The 14399-nt window shown below is 40.6% G+C and overlaps 1 protein-coding gene across 7 annotated transcripts in view; it reads left to right on the forward strand.

Annotated features, from left to right (window-relative positions):
- LOC105143509 (uncharacterized) overlaps window positions 1–14399 on the forward strand; it is a 559838-nt gene that overhangs the window by 180172 nt on the left and 365267 nt on the right. For 5 of the 7 annotated variants that reach the window (XR_015544298.1, XR_015544295.1, XM_087403654.1 and 2 more), the window contains one exon: window positions 2431–2481. The exons of the other annotated variants lie outside the window; for them this stretch is intronic. Coding sequence is in view for 3 of the 5 variants with exons in the window: in XM_087403654.1 (XP_087259780.1) it covers window positions 2431–2481 (51 nt within the window). In the remaining 2 variants the exon portion in view is untranslated. The remainder of the gene's footprint in view (window positions 1–2430; window positions 2482–14399) is intronic. 7 annotated transcript variants of the gene reach the window in all.

The raw sequence follows: 14399 nt of genomic DNA on the forward strand, positions 1-14399 counted from the left end.
TGGGCTTTATATGCTCGTCAGAGATGAATTTGCTATTAACCTCCGACTTATTGTAACGCGAGGATCTAACGTTATCAAATCGGAGAATATCGATATGGCTTTCCGTCTGCAAATCAAATTGCTTTTAATAGAATTTTATAATTAGAGTATTAATTTTTTTCGTCATATAATATTACATGTATAACTCTTTGTATGTATAAATTGTAATTTACAACTTGTTTAGTACGTCTCTCTGAGATATCATAAATTATGAAACATTATTGATTGCTTGTCATATGAAAGATAATTTGCGTCGTATTCGCCTCGCATCACTGTTTTTAAGAGATCCAGCCAAATCGGCTTTGCCGATCGCGACGACGGAATCTACGTCGCTCTTTGTGCTGGGCTCAGCGCCGACGCGTGACACAAGAACGAGAAAGAGTGAAAGAGACGGAGAGCAAGAGAGATGGGGTAGGAGTGGGAGGCCATTACGTAGACGTAATTCAAAAGCGGGAACGTATGCTTCATTTATTAAAGAGATTGCCTCGAAAGATTGCTGTTTCGCGCATGGCTACGTCTCCTGGCGCTGCCTTGCTTCCCTTCAGCCACGGTCGCTGGCTCCTACGCAGCCGTCATCATTATTGTGCCGGTGCCGCTGCAGCAGGCATTCGAATTACGGCGCGTTTATATTCAATTTGTTTCTAGAAATTACAATTTGTTGGGAATTGGCGCGGCAGACGACGCCAAGAAGCTGCGAGCTGCCCTCCTTTTCGCGCACCTTCAAGCCCTCGGCGATCGTTGCTTGCCTGAGTGGTTGAGTCATCTGTGTGCCATTCGATTCAACAGTTCGAAATCTATTTCATGTCAGACAAAATAGATTTCGAACCATCCACGAATATTATCTTATCAAAATATATTTTAATAATACATCTTTCACACGACTTGTATTATTAAGATACATTTTTGCATCATGCCGCTCGTCAACGAATTAATCTTTTAAAGAGATTGGGATTTGAAATAATAGTTTAGGTGTATGTAACGTTTTTTTTATGCCTTCATCTATTATTTTAATTAAATAAAATAATTAACTCGTAAGTCAACAGTGCGAAACAATCGGTTTGGCTCGTAATCATGATTACAAGCATCTTATTGGTAACTAACTTAGCTAGCAATTAACTTAGCTTCTACAAGAGACCGTGTTTCTCGGATTTTTTAAATAATTTGAATGTATTTATACAAACGATTGCTTCGTAATATCTGATGTAAAATACAATTATATTGAAAAGACGGATTTCACTCTAATTATATTTAAATTTAAATAAATTGAATAAAGCAACGAAGTTAAATTTAATGTTTCTCCATTTGATATGAATTGTATTTATATAAACGCGTGTATCATTCTCTTATATTCTCACCTTGTCTAAGACTCTAAGACACTCGGCGGCAATAGGAAAGTTGATTCGAGGGTTGCCCGTCGAAGAACACTCGGATGATATATGGAGACAATATGGTCTCATATTTCTGTCGCTGTCGCGGGAGGATTAAGCTTATACTCTTTCGCGACCGAATATCTTCGGCAGTTGTCACATACTCTACTACCAGCACCCTACAGAAATCCCCGCTTCCGCCCGTTTTTTTCTGCTTGCACCCTCTTGGCAGCGATGAAGAAAAAAGAAAGTGGTGAGTAATAAATAACGATTCCAGCCTATAATGTTCACCCCTGTTTATGTATATTAATAGATTTTTCTATTATAGCTTTATTGCAACTGAAGCGGAGCTCGTATTGCAATTGTATAATTTCACGAGTTAAAAAAGATAGATATTGGGAGTGGAAAAATCTTTTTAGGTTTCTTGCAAAAAAAAATTTTCTTATTTATTTTTTTACTGAATGTATACATAACGACGATGCGATAAATTCTCACGATAACGTTCCTTTCTTTGTTGTATTCTCTTTTCGAGACAGAGAATATGAAGGAGAAACACAAGAGAAGGCGAACGAAGAGAGATGGCTCTTTGTATCAATATATAGCTACCCTCATTCTCTGTTTCTCTTCTTTAGTGCTGTATCTCGCAATCATCTCGTCCTTGTCTGCACTTACTCGTCAGCTGGTAGACGGCCATTAGTGGTAGGGTAAAAGCTATTGGAAGCTCGCGGGATCTTTGAAAGGGTGCAGATGACGATTTCGGTGGCACTATGTCCGCGCACTTCGCTCACAAACCTTCCCCCATCTCTCGACTGCATCCACATATTTTTATCGCGATTATATATTCGCGTACTTTTAATCATATTTTCAATTTTATCGCAAATTTTATTGAAACATGCATATTAATATCTCTGGCTACAAACAACGTAATATATGATTAAACTTTAAATATAATTCGTCTGAAGCGCCATTTTACAACTATGTTTGGAACAAAAAATAATTTATTTGTTTTATTTTCTACTTGCAGAGGCGACTAGCTACTGTTACTACACCGATTTACGATCGTCTGCGATATTAGGTGAGTAAGTATAACGGTGTAAGCCACGTAATGTCGTTTTTACTACGTACCGTCAATCGCGCCGATTACGCAATGAACTCATAGCTAACCGGCGATGATGTATGCCTGATAATTGTCGATTTCAATCTACTGAAACAGCCTGCTAATAAATAATTTAATACGCCGGGTTTTCGTGCATCGGTGATTCCGAGCGATGCACGGTCGGTCGGTCGGTCGGTTGCATGCCGTGCATTGATAGGTACAATGCGACGTGATTGTACCAATCATGCGATATTATAATCAATAATACACGCTATTAAACTCTAACTATGTATGACTGCTACCGCTGCTACTAATACAGGCTATGCACCGCAGCGCCATTAAGGCTGCAACGGTTCTCATCTCGTTGTTCGAATTATCGCGAAGAAGTCCGTCGTCGGTTTCAACGAGCAACGGAAACGATCCTTTGAACGTTCAATCTTTAACGTGACGGTATGACGCGAGATCCGGAAGGGCCTAAAATTATCGTGACGCGTAAGGTCATCCGGTCGAATCGAAATAAGACGTGACAGTGAGAGCCTCTGGGTAAGATCAAGTAAATAGAAACAGGCAGTGCCAGTCAGTGCTCGGGGGAACGCAGCATGAGACCTTTGAACGTCCGCACTGTCTTTGCGTTTCTGTGGATCGTAGAGCATAGAGGATCAATGAAACGCCGCGGTAGTATAAGCGTCACGCGCAACTGGATACCAAGTCAATCGATCACGGCGATATGCGTTTGATTAACGTATTATAAGGGATCGTCCGCGCAACACGCGACTAGTTTTTTACCCGTCGAGTTACTCTTCCGCGAGGCTAATGAGATGAATTTAACTTTGGGACTCTAATCGGCAGATAATAATTATTTTTAATACGATTCGTACGTCTGGCGAACGGATGTTGCATTATAGATAAATTCGCGGGTTCAAATTCGCGAGCGGCGAAATGCTTTTAATACCAGAGGAGCGTCACGGTTCTGGTTTCGTGCCGAGAAACGAAAACTCTCTTCAATTATTTGTCTTCCTCGCTTCCGCGCAACGGGAAGTTTTCCCAATGGCTCTCCAGGTTAATACTTCCGAGGGACTTAATACTCTTTGTACCTATTTATGACTGCGAGACGGAATCGCGGGCACGTAATCTTCCATTATAATTGACCTTTCCGCCGTTACTCGTTGTTCCGCGAGTATTAGGTGTGGGTAGGATAGGGAAGAAGCCCAAGACCTCGTCGTAGGCGAGGGGGTCGTCGTCGGGCAGGAGAAGAGAAGTCAGCCGGAGAATCGCACCCTCCCATCGTCCTTCTCGCGGGTTCCTCGCGCACCGCCGCGCCGGAGTACGGCGTCGGTCGGTATTTATTTTACAAAACGTTTCTTCCTCACTCTTCCGGCCGCGCCCGACTTAATTTACCACCCGAGGTATTAATTATAAAAAAGTCGTAACTAAATGCCCAGCAGGACGGAGTTACGCGCCCGCGCCGGTCCGCGCGGACGCGGCTTTAATTTTCCTATTTGTCGGGGAAGTTAGCGTCTGAGCGAGCGCGGAAATCATTAGCGATGTAAAAACCGGCTCCCACGCGACTTCACCAATACCAAAGCGACGGCGGGGTGGCTATCCTCCCTTTCGTCCTCCACGCTTATATAAGGCGCGATGTCGTTACGCTTTACCTCGCGAAATTCAATTTGGGATTCTCCGCTCAATGCGGAGATAAAACCGCGTTACGTGCGTCGTTGGAAAGTCGCGCGCGAAGTGGGGCCGTCAATTAATATGCGCGACGACTCAACTTCTTTCTGATACAGTCCCTTCGTCGCGGAGAAACACTTTGCCAAGTAATGAAATCAAATATGAACTTACTTACGCTGTTAAGCGATCGCGCAAATTACAGGTATTAATGATATATAATTATATACGTGAGATCGTTTAATGTACTCATCGACGCGACTGTAAAATATAAGTTTTCGTTGACTGTAATTGTACTGTTTTTGAATGATACTGCATGATAATAACTGTAATCAGAATGAGAGTCGTGTCGTTTCTCGTTGACGAATCTTCTTCAAGGCAGAGGGGCCGAAGGATAGATTGGAAAGAGAGAGAGAGAGAGAGAGAGAGAGACGAAGCTCCAAATGCGACGACGAGAGGCCGCGCGTCGCTTCTCGTGCCTCGTAAATAAATAATTAGAATCTCCCTTCAACGTCTGCAGTACGTTTCTTTTTTTCTTTCTTTACGCTGCCTGCGCGAATTCGTCTTCCCGGCCGGTGAATGGCAGTGATTGGCAGTTAATGACGATGCTTCACGGACTATCCTCCACACCTCCGATATCCACCACTTTCCGCCAGAACGAGTGTCCCTCGTAATTTCTATCGGCCGTGATTTTATTCTAGAGGACATCGCTTTCCGAGACACGACCAATTTCTCCCGAGGCTGTCGACGAAAAATCCGTCGACACTGTAGAATTGCGTCAGTCTGCAAAAAAATTGCGTTTACGATTATTTATCTCGTTAATGAACTACTTATGTGCTTTTGTTCTTTATCCTATTAATCTGCACATTACGAATACTGTGTCAAAAACGAATTTTGTGTTCGAAAAATAATGAATGTATGTGTTTTAAAATTTTATTTAATAATCACAAATGTCTATACTATATTAGATATATTAGATTAGATCACTTATTTGTAGTTTTAGTGTATAACAGATTCGTGCCCAACAGGATTTTCAGTTTCAACTATTTTACTCTTAAAAATATCGATGTCAGTACATGTTAATGCAATTGTGATTCGTATTATAGTCTTGTGATGGGAATCATACTTATACACTAACACATACTGTCGTCGCCTATTTTTTTAAGATTAAGATAACTGAAACGGAAAATCCTGCCGGACACAATTTTTTGACTACTGTTAGCGATCTGGTAGTATAGATCTATTAATAATAAAATATTAAAATTTCTATCAGATACATTCGTGAATCTTATTTATCTAACATTTTACATCATTACTAATATAATTACAACGTATGATACACATTAATTATATTCTAATTCAACTTATTCATATAAAAAAAAAATATAAAAATTATAAATTTCAAATTAACATTGATGCAATTGTAAGACACCTCGATTCTCATTCTGAGTTTCGAATCTCCTGATACGCTTGTAATTTAAATATATCAATCTCAATCCCTTGGAGGACTTAAGTTTTGTCGTCAATAACACGCGACAATCGCAACTTCTTGTACATAATAGACAATTGTAGACACTCGCAGCACGTTGCATCAGTTGCATTCCTCGACCACTCAGGGAATAAAATACAACAATGCAAATCGTGAATTGTGTTCGGCAGGAAACCGTCAATGAACGGTACAGCAGCAGCCTATTTACTCGAATAACGATACTCCGATTCACATCGAATTGGCTCTCCCTGGTCTCCACGTGCGCGTCTCCACTCTCTTCTCCTCGCTCTATTCCTGTCTTCTTCTCCGTCCATCCTCGCGACCCCATTGTTTTACCATAAAAATGTCAGTTTCGCGAATCTATAGTCAGTCGTGTACAAAGAGGACAATGAAGGATGTATGGAAATAGCCTGATAGGCTGCTACCCGAGTCTCCACGCCGGGCAGAGCCACTCGAATGCACTTGTCGTGCACATTTAAACGACAGTAATGAACCATTGTTGAGAATTATCAGTCCTATGTCGCGAAGCTCGCTCGCTAATTATCAGCGGAGCGCTGTATGTGCCACGTCGTCGTTGGCGGACCCAGTCATCGCGCTCGACTACTTTCTTGCACCTCCTGTCGCTCGCTCCCCTGGCATGCAATAAGACTTTTATTCGTGTCACGCGAGAACCGCTCTCTCGTGTAAAGTGCATCTGCCTCGCTTTTAGAGACGGGCTTTATTGCGGGCTGTACGCGGTAGGAATTGAAGTGGGCGCGTGAGGGATAGAGAGAAAGAGCGAGAAAGAGAGGAGAGAGAGAGAGAGAGAGAGAAGGCGGACTTTGTCTACCGACACTGATAATTAGACAGAAGATGTGGTGAGAGGTAGATCGTGTAAATGTCTTGTTGATAGCCGTTCGTTAATCACGCAAATGTGCATTATTGTTGAGAGGAATTATCTCTCTCTCTCTCTCTCTCTCTCTCTCTCTCTCTCTCCGGCTCAGATTTTCCCGGTTGTACCTACGTTCGCGAGAGAATCGATTACAGATAAGATGAAAACTTGTCGCGCAACTGCCGAAGCGTTGGAGTTAACTTTAGCGATAAAAGAAAAATCCCAAAGTGCCTCGAGAGTCGAGCGTCTTTGATTTCACTTTAATTTAACTTTATCGGGAGTCGGTCAATAGTAATGTCCCTAATTGCTTGTCGGCAAATTTTGGTCGTCGCCAGAATTTTATTGAAATTCTTACCAGACTTTCTTAATTCAACAACCCGATTTGCGTTTTCGCCTTTGTAAGTTAACGGAATATTTCAGTTGCGATATTTTAATTGTCGTAAGATTAACAAGTAAATTTTTAATAACGGTAGTATAATCTTTCCCAACTACTTATTGCTTGAAAATATTATAGAACAAATATTATTACATAAATTAATTCTATCTTTTTAAGATACATTCCATAAATATTTAAATATTATTACATATATAATTTTTATCCAGAAGGAAATTTATTTTCCATAATTAATACCTTGATGTGGAAAGAGGAATGTCCTAATCTGATAATAAAATCGGCTGCTGTTCTGCTTCCACGGCGTATAATTTCACGGTAGTTCTTACGCGCGCTTAAGACTCGCGTTTCTACTCCCTTCTCATGCAAACGATTTAATCGACCGATCGCCATTTCCAGAGGGACCCTCGCCTCGGTCCGATTCGACTCGGCTCCTCTACCATGAAGAGCAAAGAGGAAGCGCGGTACACAGCTTAACTTAGGGTCGGCCGATCGGACGGATCTCCAACGGCCTTATCTTAATTATTCCGAAAAGTTAATTAGTTTTTTCCTCCCATCTCGTCCCGCGGAAACCCTTTGAATGTTTCCGCGTCTGACGTGGACCTCGCGTTCAAGGAGAATCTCGGAATGAGAACGACCGTCCAATCGCGCCGCCGAACGCACCGGCCGAGTAATTCGTTGGACGATCCCTTTTGTGCCTTTAATTATTCTCTCGCCCGAAAGGCGAAAAGGAACACACACGTATGGGCACGCATACAGACGCGGTGCGCGTGCCGTACGTTCTCATATCATTTTTCGACGTATTATATCCTCTTGCGTATTATCCGTCGTTTATGGATGCGTACGCAAGATTGAATATTTCTGTACCACTTGTATTAAATTCTTCTGAAACATATTTAAATTATTTAATTTTATTAATATTAATATTAATATAAAATATATAAACGCGGAGTTTTAATCCTCATATTATCTATATCTATCACAATCTGTTCTACATAAACATTCGTAATTGCGATAATCACATACATAATATAATCTAAATTATTATGTATATTTTTTAAATAATCACGACACGGTTTCCTTTTATAAAAATGATCTCGTATGAGAATTATTATATTCGTAGATTAAATTGACAGAAATATTCCACCGACAAATTTTTCATTTGACTGATTCCTCATATAAAAAGCTTCTCTCTCTCTCTCTCTCTCTCTCGTATTAGCTGGTTCTATCTTTACGTCATCATCGCGTTACATCGCGATCGTCATTAATTGGCATAATAAAACACTTTAATCAACGCAAACAGCTCAAACAAGACGATTTCGTCGCCCCCGTAAACTAACCGTTTCACCGTGCGTGCACACGACCGTCCGTAGGGAGTAAACAGGTGTCGGCGGACGGCCGTACACGCGGTTTACACGAGCGTCACCCCTTGCTCGCGTGGATGCAACACCGAGGGGTAGAAGCGAGAATCGGACCGAATGGGGTGTGAGGTAAGCGCGGGAGAGAGCAACGCGTTTGACAGTGGCGAATTTTTTTTGTCCCGCTGAAAGAAAGTGTAATTAAGCCGGAACAATGACGAATGTCAACGCGTGTCACCGTCTACACGCCTATTCGCGTATAACACGCGTTATGCGTGTGCACGATGCTTAGCATATTTGAGGTTTCTATGTCGCTATGCAAATGATTATAACCGTACACGCGGAATTACGAGCAAGATGATGATAAAAGAGATCATCTTTTTTATCACCGCTCGAATCGCATTGTCTCTGTACGGTTAATAAGCGACGAGCATTGTCAAGCGATGAATAATTTTTTTTACTTGTTGGTTTTGGCATTATCTAATATCCAATTAAAATATCTTACAATTAAGAAAATTTATTATTTAAAATGTTATTAAACATAAAATATAATTAAAAGTGATGTTTGAAAATATTTAGTAAGTAGGTATGTTTATCAAGAATTTTAATGGAATGAAATCATAGAACAAATAATTTTCTACGTTTATTCTAAACGATCTCTAATATGTTGTTGTAATATCATATAAGTATTGTCTAAAAAATGCTGTTTTCTTTTTCTTTTTTTATAAAGGATCCACAATATTCCTCTGACAACAGTCATATAATGAGAGTGCTGCGAAGATTTCCGATATCTATGTAGTGTATATGTGAATGATAAGTGTACAGCAGTGGTTAGAGCAGCACAGTACGAGCAAGGGAACTGCCAAGCATGATTACAGTCACCGCATAGCTGAAGTCAAAAAGCATTCCGCATTATCGCGACGCGGATTCTTTCCCCGGACACAACAAAGGACGTTTTTAGAATATTGGTATCGAACTTGGGAGAGTGCTCGTGAAAGCCATAAAAATATTTGAGCTCATACTGCATTTCGACATACGCAATATCTGGTAATTACACGTTATATTGCAATAAAGAATTATTATCATTATTTTATCGTTATTTTATCGCGTTATTAAAATATCGTTATAATAATATGTGCAGAATGAATAAAGAGAGAAATATAATATTCTTTAACTGGCGACATTTTTGCTTTTTATTATTCTTTAAAAAGCGAAATAAGCCGAAAAGGAAAGAAAAAGGAGGAAATGAGATTAATGGTTTTATAGAGGTCCCCGTTTCTCATGTCGCGGTGAATAATCTTTTATTAGCGATAAATTTCCATCGACGCGTTGCAGTGGCGTTACAAGCGCGAAGTGTCTGCGTGTAACGAGGCGTATTACGTGGCGCGAGCCACCTTTTCGCCTCGGTACGACAAAGGGTGTTTTTAGAATATTGGTATCGAAGCTGACGAGAGAAAAAGAGGAAACGCGCGCCAGTCATATCACGAGCGAGAGTGGGCTTTGCGTGGGTGCTACATGCACAACTCGGTGACGACGTGAGCTTTCCGTGTCCTCTTTTTTTTTCCCATCGCCTCTCGTTTTTTCTCTACTCCTCCCTTTTCATCGCGTCGTTCGCGTACTCGTTCTTTTTGTGGTGCGACGCGCGCACGCAAGGGATCGACTCTCGCCGATCGCGAGAATCGCGACGGTGCTCTCGGCCTCTTTTAACACGCCGTCCCCACATCGCATCGATGTGAGTGCCTCTGGAGAGTGCTTTCGTAGGTCGGCTACGTAGAATAACGCCGCCAGGGAGATACGCAAATGAGCGACGCTGAATGCGAGCGGATCGCTTGGAAACGTTTGTAATATCAATTAATCTTGCTCTAACGCGTCGCTATTCCAGCTTCTGGAAATCTCATCGAGCGAGGAAATCATGTTTTAATACATAGCATTTGTATGCATAAATTCGAATTTTTATGTAAGTCTAAAAGTACGTCTCCGAAAGAGTTTCTGTCTGTGATGTCTCGTTTATACGTATTATATATAGAATCGTATAATAATAATAATAATAATAATATGGTTTTAACTCGATTTGCCTTCCAACTGAGTTCATTGTTCTTTTTATATTATACAGCCGTACCGTACGATCGAAATAAGAGAAAGCGGTTCATTCAAACCTACGCCGTATACAATGATTTAATTAATTGACGTTATCAGCGGCAGAAGGTTCAATTTGTAGAACAATCGCGGGCGTTACGAGCGAACAACAACGGCGTTGGCAGGCGAACGCGATCGTGATGCCGTTCGTATCTCCATTACTTAAAATAAATCAATATTTTCAATATTCCTAAATGGAGGTCTCCTTTATACGCGTCTTTTTGCTCTGTTGTCGCGCTGTGCCCGCGGCATAGCACTCTATCTATCCGTCTCCGTTTTACGTTCGCTCGCCTCTTTCCCTTTCCTTCTGCTCTCCCATAATGGCAAGCATGCATATCATTGTCGACGGGGAGAACGAGAACCGTGAAAACGCCGAATATGCGATCTGACAATAAAAGATATTAGCGACGGAACCTGAACACCCCCTTACCCTTCAAAGATCGCTCGGCGGTAACCCCCAAAATTCGAATGCGGCCAGGCAATTTCGCAAATGGGGATTGCCGATACATCCGAGTGTCGTAAATAATCCGTAGGGTGATCCGTTCCGAAAGTCAGGCCTATTGTCAGCTATCGATTACAGCACAAAGTATGCGCGCCATATTTTGTACATTGTTTTGATTGCGATAATAATTTACTTTAACGTTAATATTTAAATATACATGTATTTTACACTTATATTTACATGTACAAAAATATATTCTTTTAATATTAAATAAACATTGAGAAAAATGTCTGATTGAAAATAGATAAAATTCTAATTATTTCTAGACTAGCCCATTTTTAACTAGAAAAAAATTCCAATTAATCCAACCAGACATTTTTTTCAATAAGAAATTGAAAGTAAATTGAGCGGATTAATCTGAGAGTAGATATTAAAATTTAAAAACTAAAGAGGAACTAAATCCAATTTTTAATATCTCGTGAAAAGGACTACTACAGTTTAAAATATTCTTCCACGCAAATATTATGAGCAGCGCAAATTTCTTTCCTACTCGGGAATGAATTCACAACAATCAACGTGGACGTGCAATTACACTGTTCGGTTGACTGTACGAAAAATCGAGCCTGGCGAATTAATAACGCGAGATTTAATAAAAACGCGGCCCTAATATCAAAGCATTGCGGTATAATTGAGTCGAGAGTTTTTACCCCGGGAGCACAAATTACCCGCTAAACTCGCGTCAAACGTCTTGGCGCGCCCCGGTAGCGCCGGCTCTCGCTTTTAGCAGTCGCTGCGGCGCGCGAGAAGTCGTCGACGAGCAGCGGAGTGGCCGTGGAAAGAGCGCGAGGGTAGGGAAATTAAAGGCAATGACAAATTCACGTCGTGCAGATAATTGGAATAAATAAAGGAATAATAGAGAGAAGGGAAGAGAGAGAGAGAGAGAGAGAGAAAGAGAAACAGGTATAAGGGGAAAAAGTGGGTGGCCGGCCCCAGGGTGGACGAGGGCGGCTGAAGGAGGAGGAATGGGTACAACCCCTTGACATCTGTAATTAAATGAAAACAAAAAGAAAGTAATCGTACGCTCTCGAGGGTCGAGTCAAGGCAGCGAAATGAGAGAATCTGATAGGGAAGCGAGACAATGCCCTCTTGCCAGCCTGAGAATGAAATGTCACCGACCGGATACGGACCAGCAATTCGTCTGGATCGCCGTTCTTCCGCATCATCTTTATACACCGTCTTTATATATTTTCTTTCATTCGCAGTGTAAGTAAGTGATCTTTATCGTTTTCGAATAAAGCGAGCAATGCACCGCTGTTCCATTTTTTCTTTCGAGAAAGATTTTCATAGACCGAGTACTTTATAAAGAACAAAAAGAAAAATGCGTACGTCATTCCGGAGTATTGTTATAAAGAATAATAATGATTCGATTCCAATTTTCATTTACTTCATATCTCGTACTGGTATCGATTTTAAATGACGCCGTTTCGTTTTTTTTTTATCATCAGTACAATGGGGGGGGAAAAAAAAGAGATTGCAGTCTCCATTCTACTGAATCCGATTTAGAACGCACGGTGGTCGACGTGTTACTGACAGTGAAGTATCGTTTCGAAATCGTCTTGGGCACCCTCGGTCTTAATACACGGGGTTGCGTCCCTGCACGCCGACATCGGGAAGCGTTACTGAAGACATCACAAAACGATATCTCTCAACGATATCGGCGTCCGACGCCGAGCAATATGCCATCAAATCCCCGTAACCATCAATATCTTTTCGTTCCCAACGGAGAAAATCGTGCGGCTCGATTTCCACTCTGCTCCCAGCCTCCTCCGCCCTCCGCCAACCCGTTAGGAAGCACTGAAATGTTTTACATTGCAAAATCAATGCCGACATCAAGGCTACCCTCCGTACGGTCCCCTTTCTACTGCACGTAGGACATTCTCCTGCTGCCTCTTCCGGTAAATCGCACGATTATTGAAAACGCATTTTGATATTTCTATATCGCGGGGAGCGAGAACAAGATGTGCTTCGTGCAACGTTCGTACCAATTAAGTAATATTTTGCGAAGCGATTTTTACATCTCACATGAAGAATTAAAACCGTAAGAATGCATGTTGAATATGGATTTTACGCAACATTAAATCGGTGTTCAGTTATGGATCAGCATGTGAAGTTGTTATTATGTTAATATGATAAAATTGTCATATCTATAATCTCATAGCTTTAAGTTATTCTAAAAATTTTGTTGCAATAAACAGTTGACTGTATTATTTATACTGCTTATAATAATAATAATGTTTAGTTACGATTATATTTATGAGCCGAAGAAAATTGGTGCTTTAAATCCATAAAGTATGAAAATATCAGAGAAAACAGGAGAACTTTTTTTTAATGGAACCTCCGATAAAGAAAGGAAAATAATTCGAACGGCGGGTAGAGATAGATACATTATGCAGCGTTCAATCTCGCGGGTGATTTCCCTCCAATCGGAAGAGGGCAATCAGCCCTGTTTAAATACTCAACGGCAAGCTCGAGAGCGCCAATAAAAACTCACTTCGCGGATTGGGTAATAAAGCTCCAATCAACGGCTTAATTATTCGATTACGGCCGAGGGTAGGCAGGTGGGATAGCGGGTGGATCGGCGGCGGAAGGAACGACGGGACGGGATTCGCATCGCTGGAATTTCCGGGCTTATGGAATCGAAGATAATTAGAAATAAATAGTAACGAATCAGTTTCGATCTCCCTCCTAGATGGGTAACTGGGTCTTATTGCTTTAATTAAAACGAGGGATGGAACGGGCTGACTTCTCTCTTCGCGTAAGACTCCACGATGGAAGTCTTACCTCGGCGCCCGTCCATTTCCGTTTCTTCTGCTTCTACTTCTTCTGATAGGATTGAGAGGTACTTCGAGCGTAAATTGGAAAGTACGGCGGCAACGGACCGAGGCGAGTCCCTTCTCGATTGAGACAAAGCAACGTTAGTTCCTATTTATTAGTTAGCTGTTTTGTTTCGTGAGTTGTATCGACATTTCACCGGTTTCATTTCTACTAAATCCTCAAGAAATCAATTTGAGTTTTTAAGAATCACAAATATCAAGCTCCTGGAATAGATAGAAATGTATAAATATTTTATGCAATTATAATTTGTTAATAATTTAAAGTAATTTGCATTTTATTTATATATTTGGATAAAGTTTTAGTCAATTTTAATTATAGTATCAATGATTACTGGACTATGATTATATTAAATTGTTTTTTGTAATCAATACAATGATATAATATAATAGTATCTAGTAATAAAAATTATTCCATCGATAATAACAGTGCGAAATTGTTTGCTTTAATACAGATTAATTTCTGATTACTTTGGTTATTAAAAACTTAATATTTAAATTAAAAATGAAGATATGTGATTAAAATGTTAAACGATTGAATTTATTCTTCGATTTTTTTTTATACGAGATGGAACGTTAATTTCTGTTGCGACGTCTGCATAGATAAATGTACGCCGACGAAAACGAGAAATCATTTGGTCCTCGTGATAT

The sequence above is a fragment of the Acromyrmex echinatior genome, chromosome 2 (assembly GCF_024713525.1).
Source record: "Acromyrmex echinatior isolate Ae372 chromosome 2, ASM2471352v2, whole genome shotgun sequence".
Classification (NCBI taxonomy): domain Eukaryota; kingdom Metazoa; phylum Arthropoda; class Insecta; order Hymenoptera; family Formicidae; genus Acromyrmex; species Acromyrmex echinatior.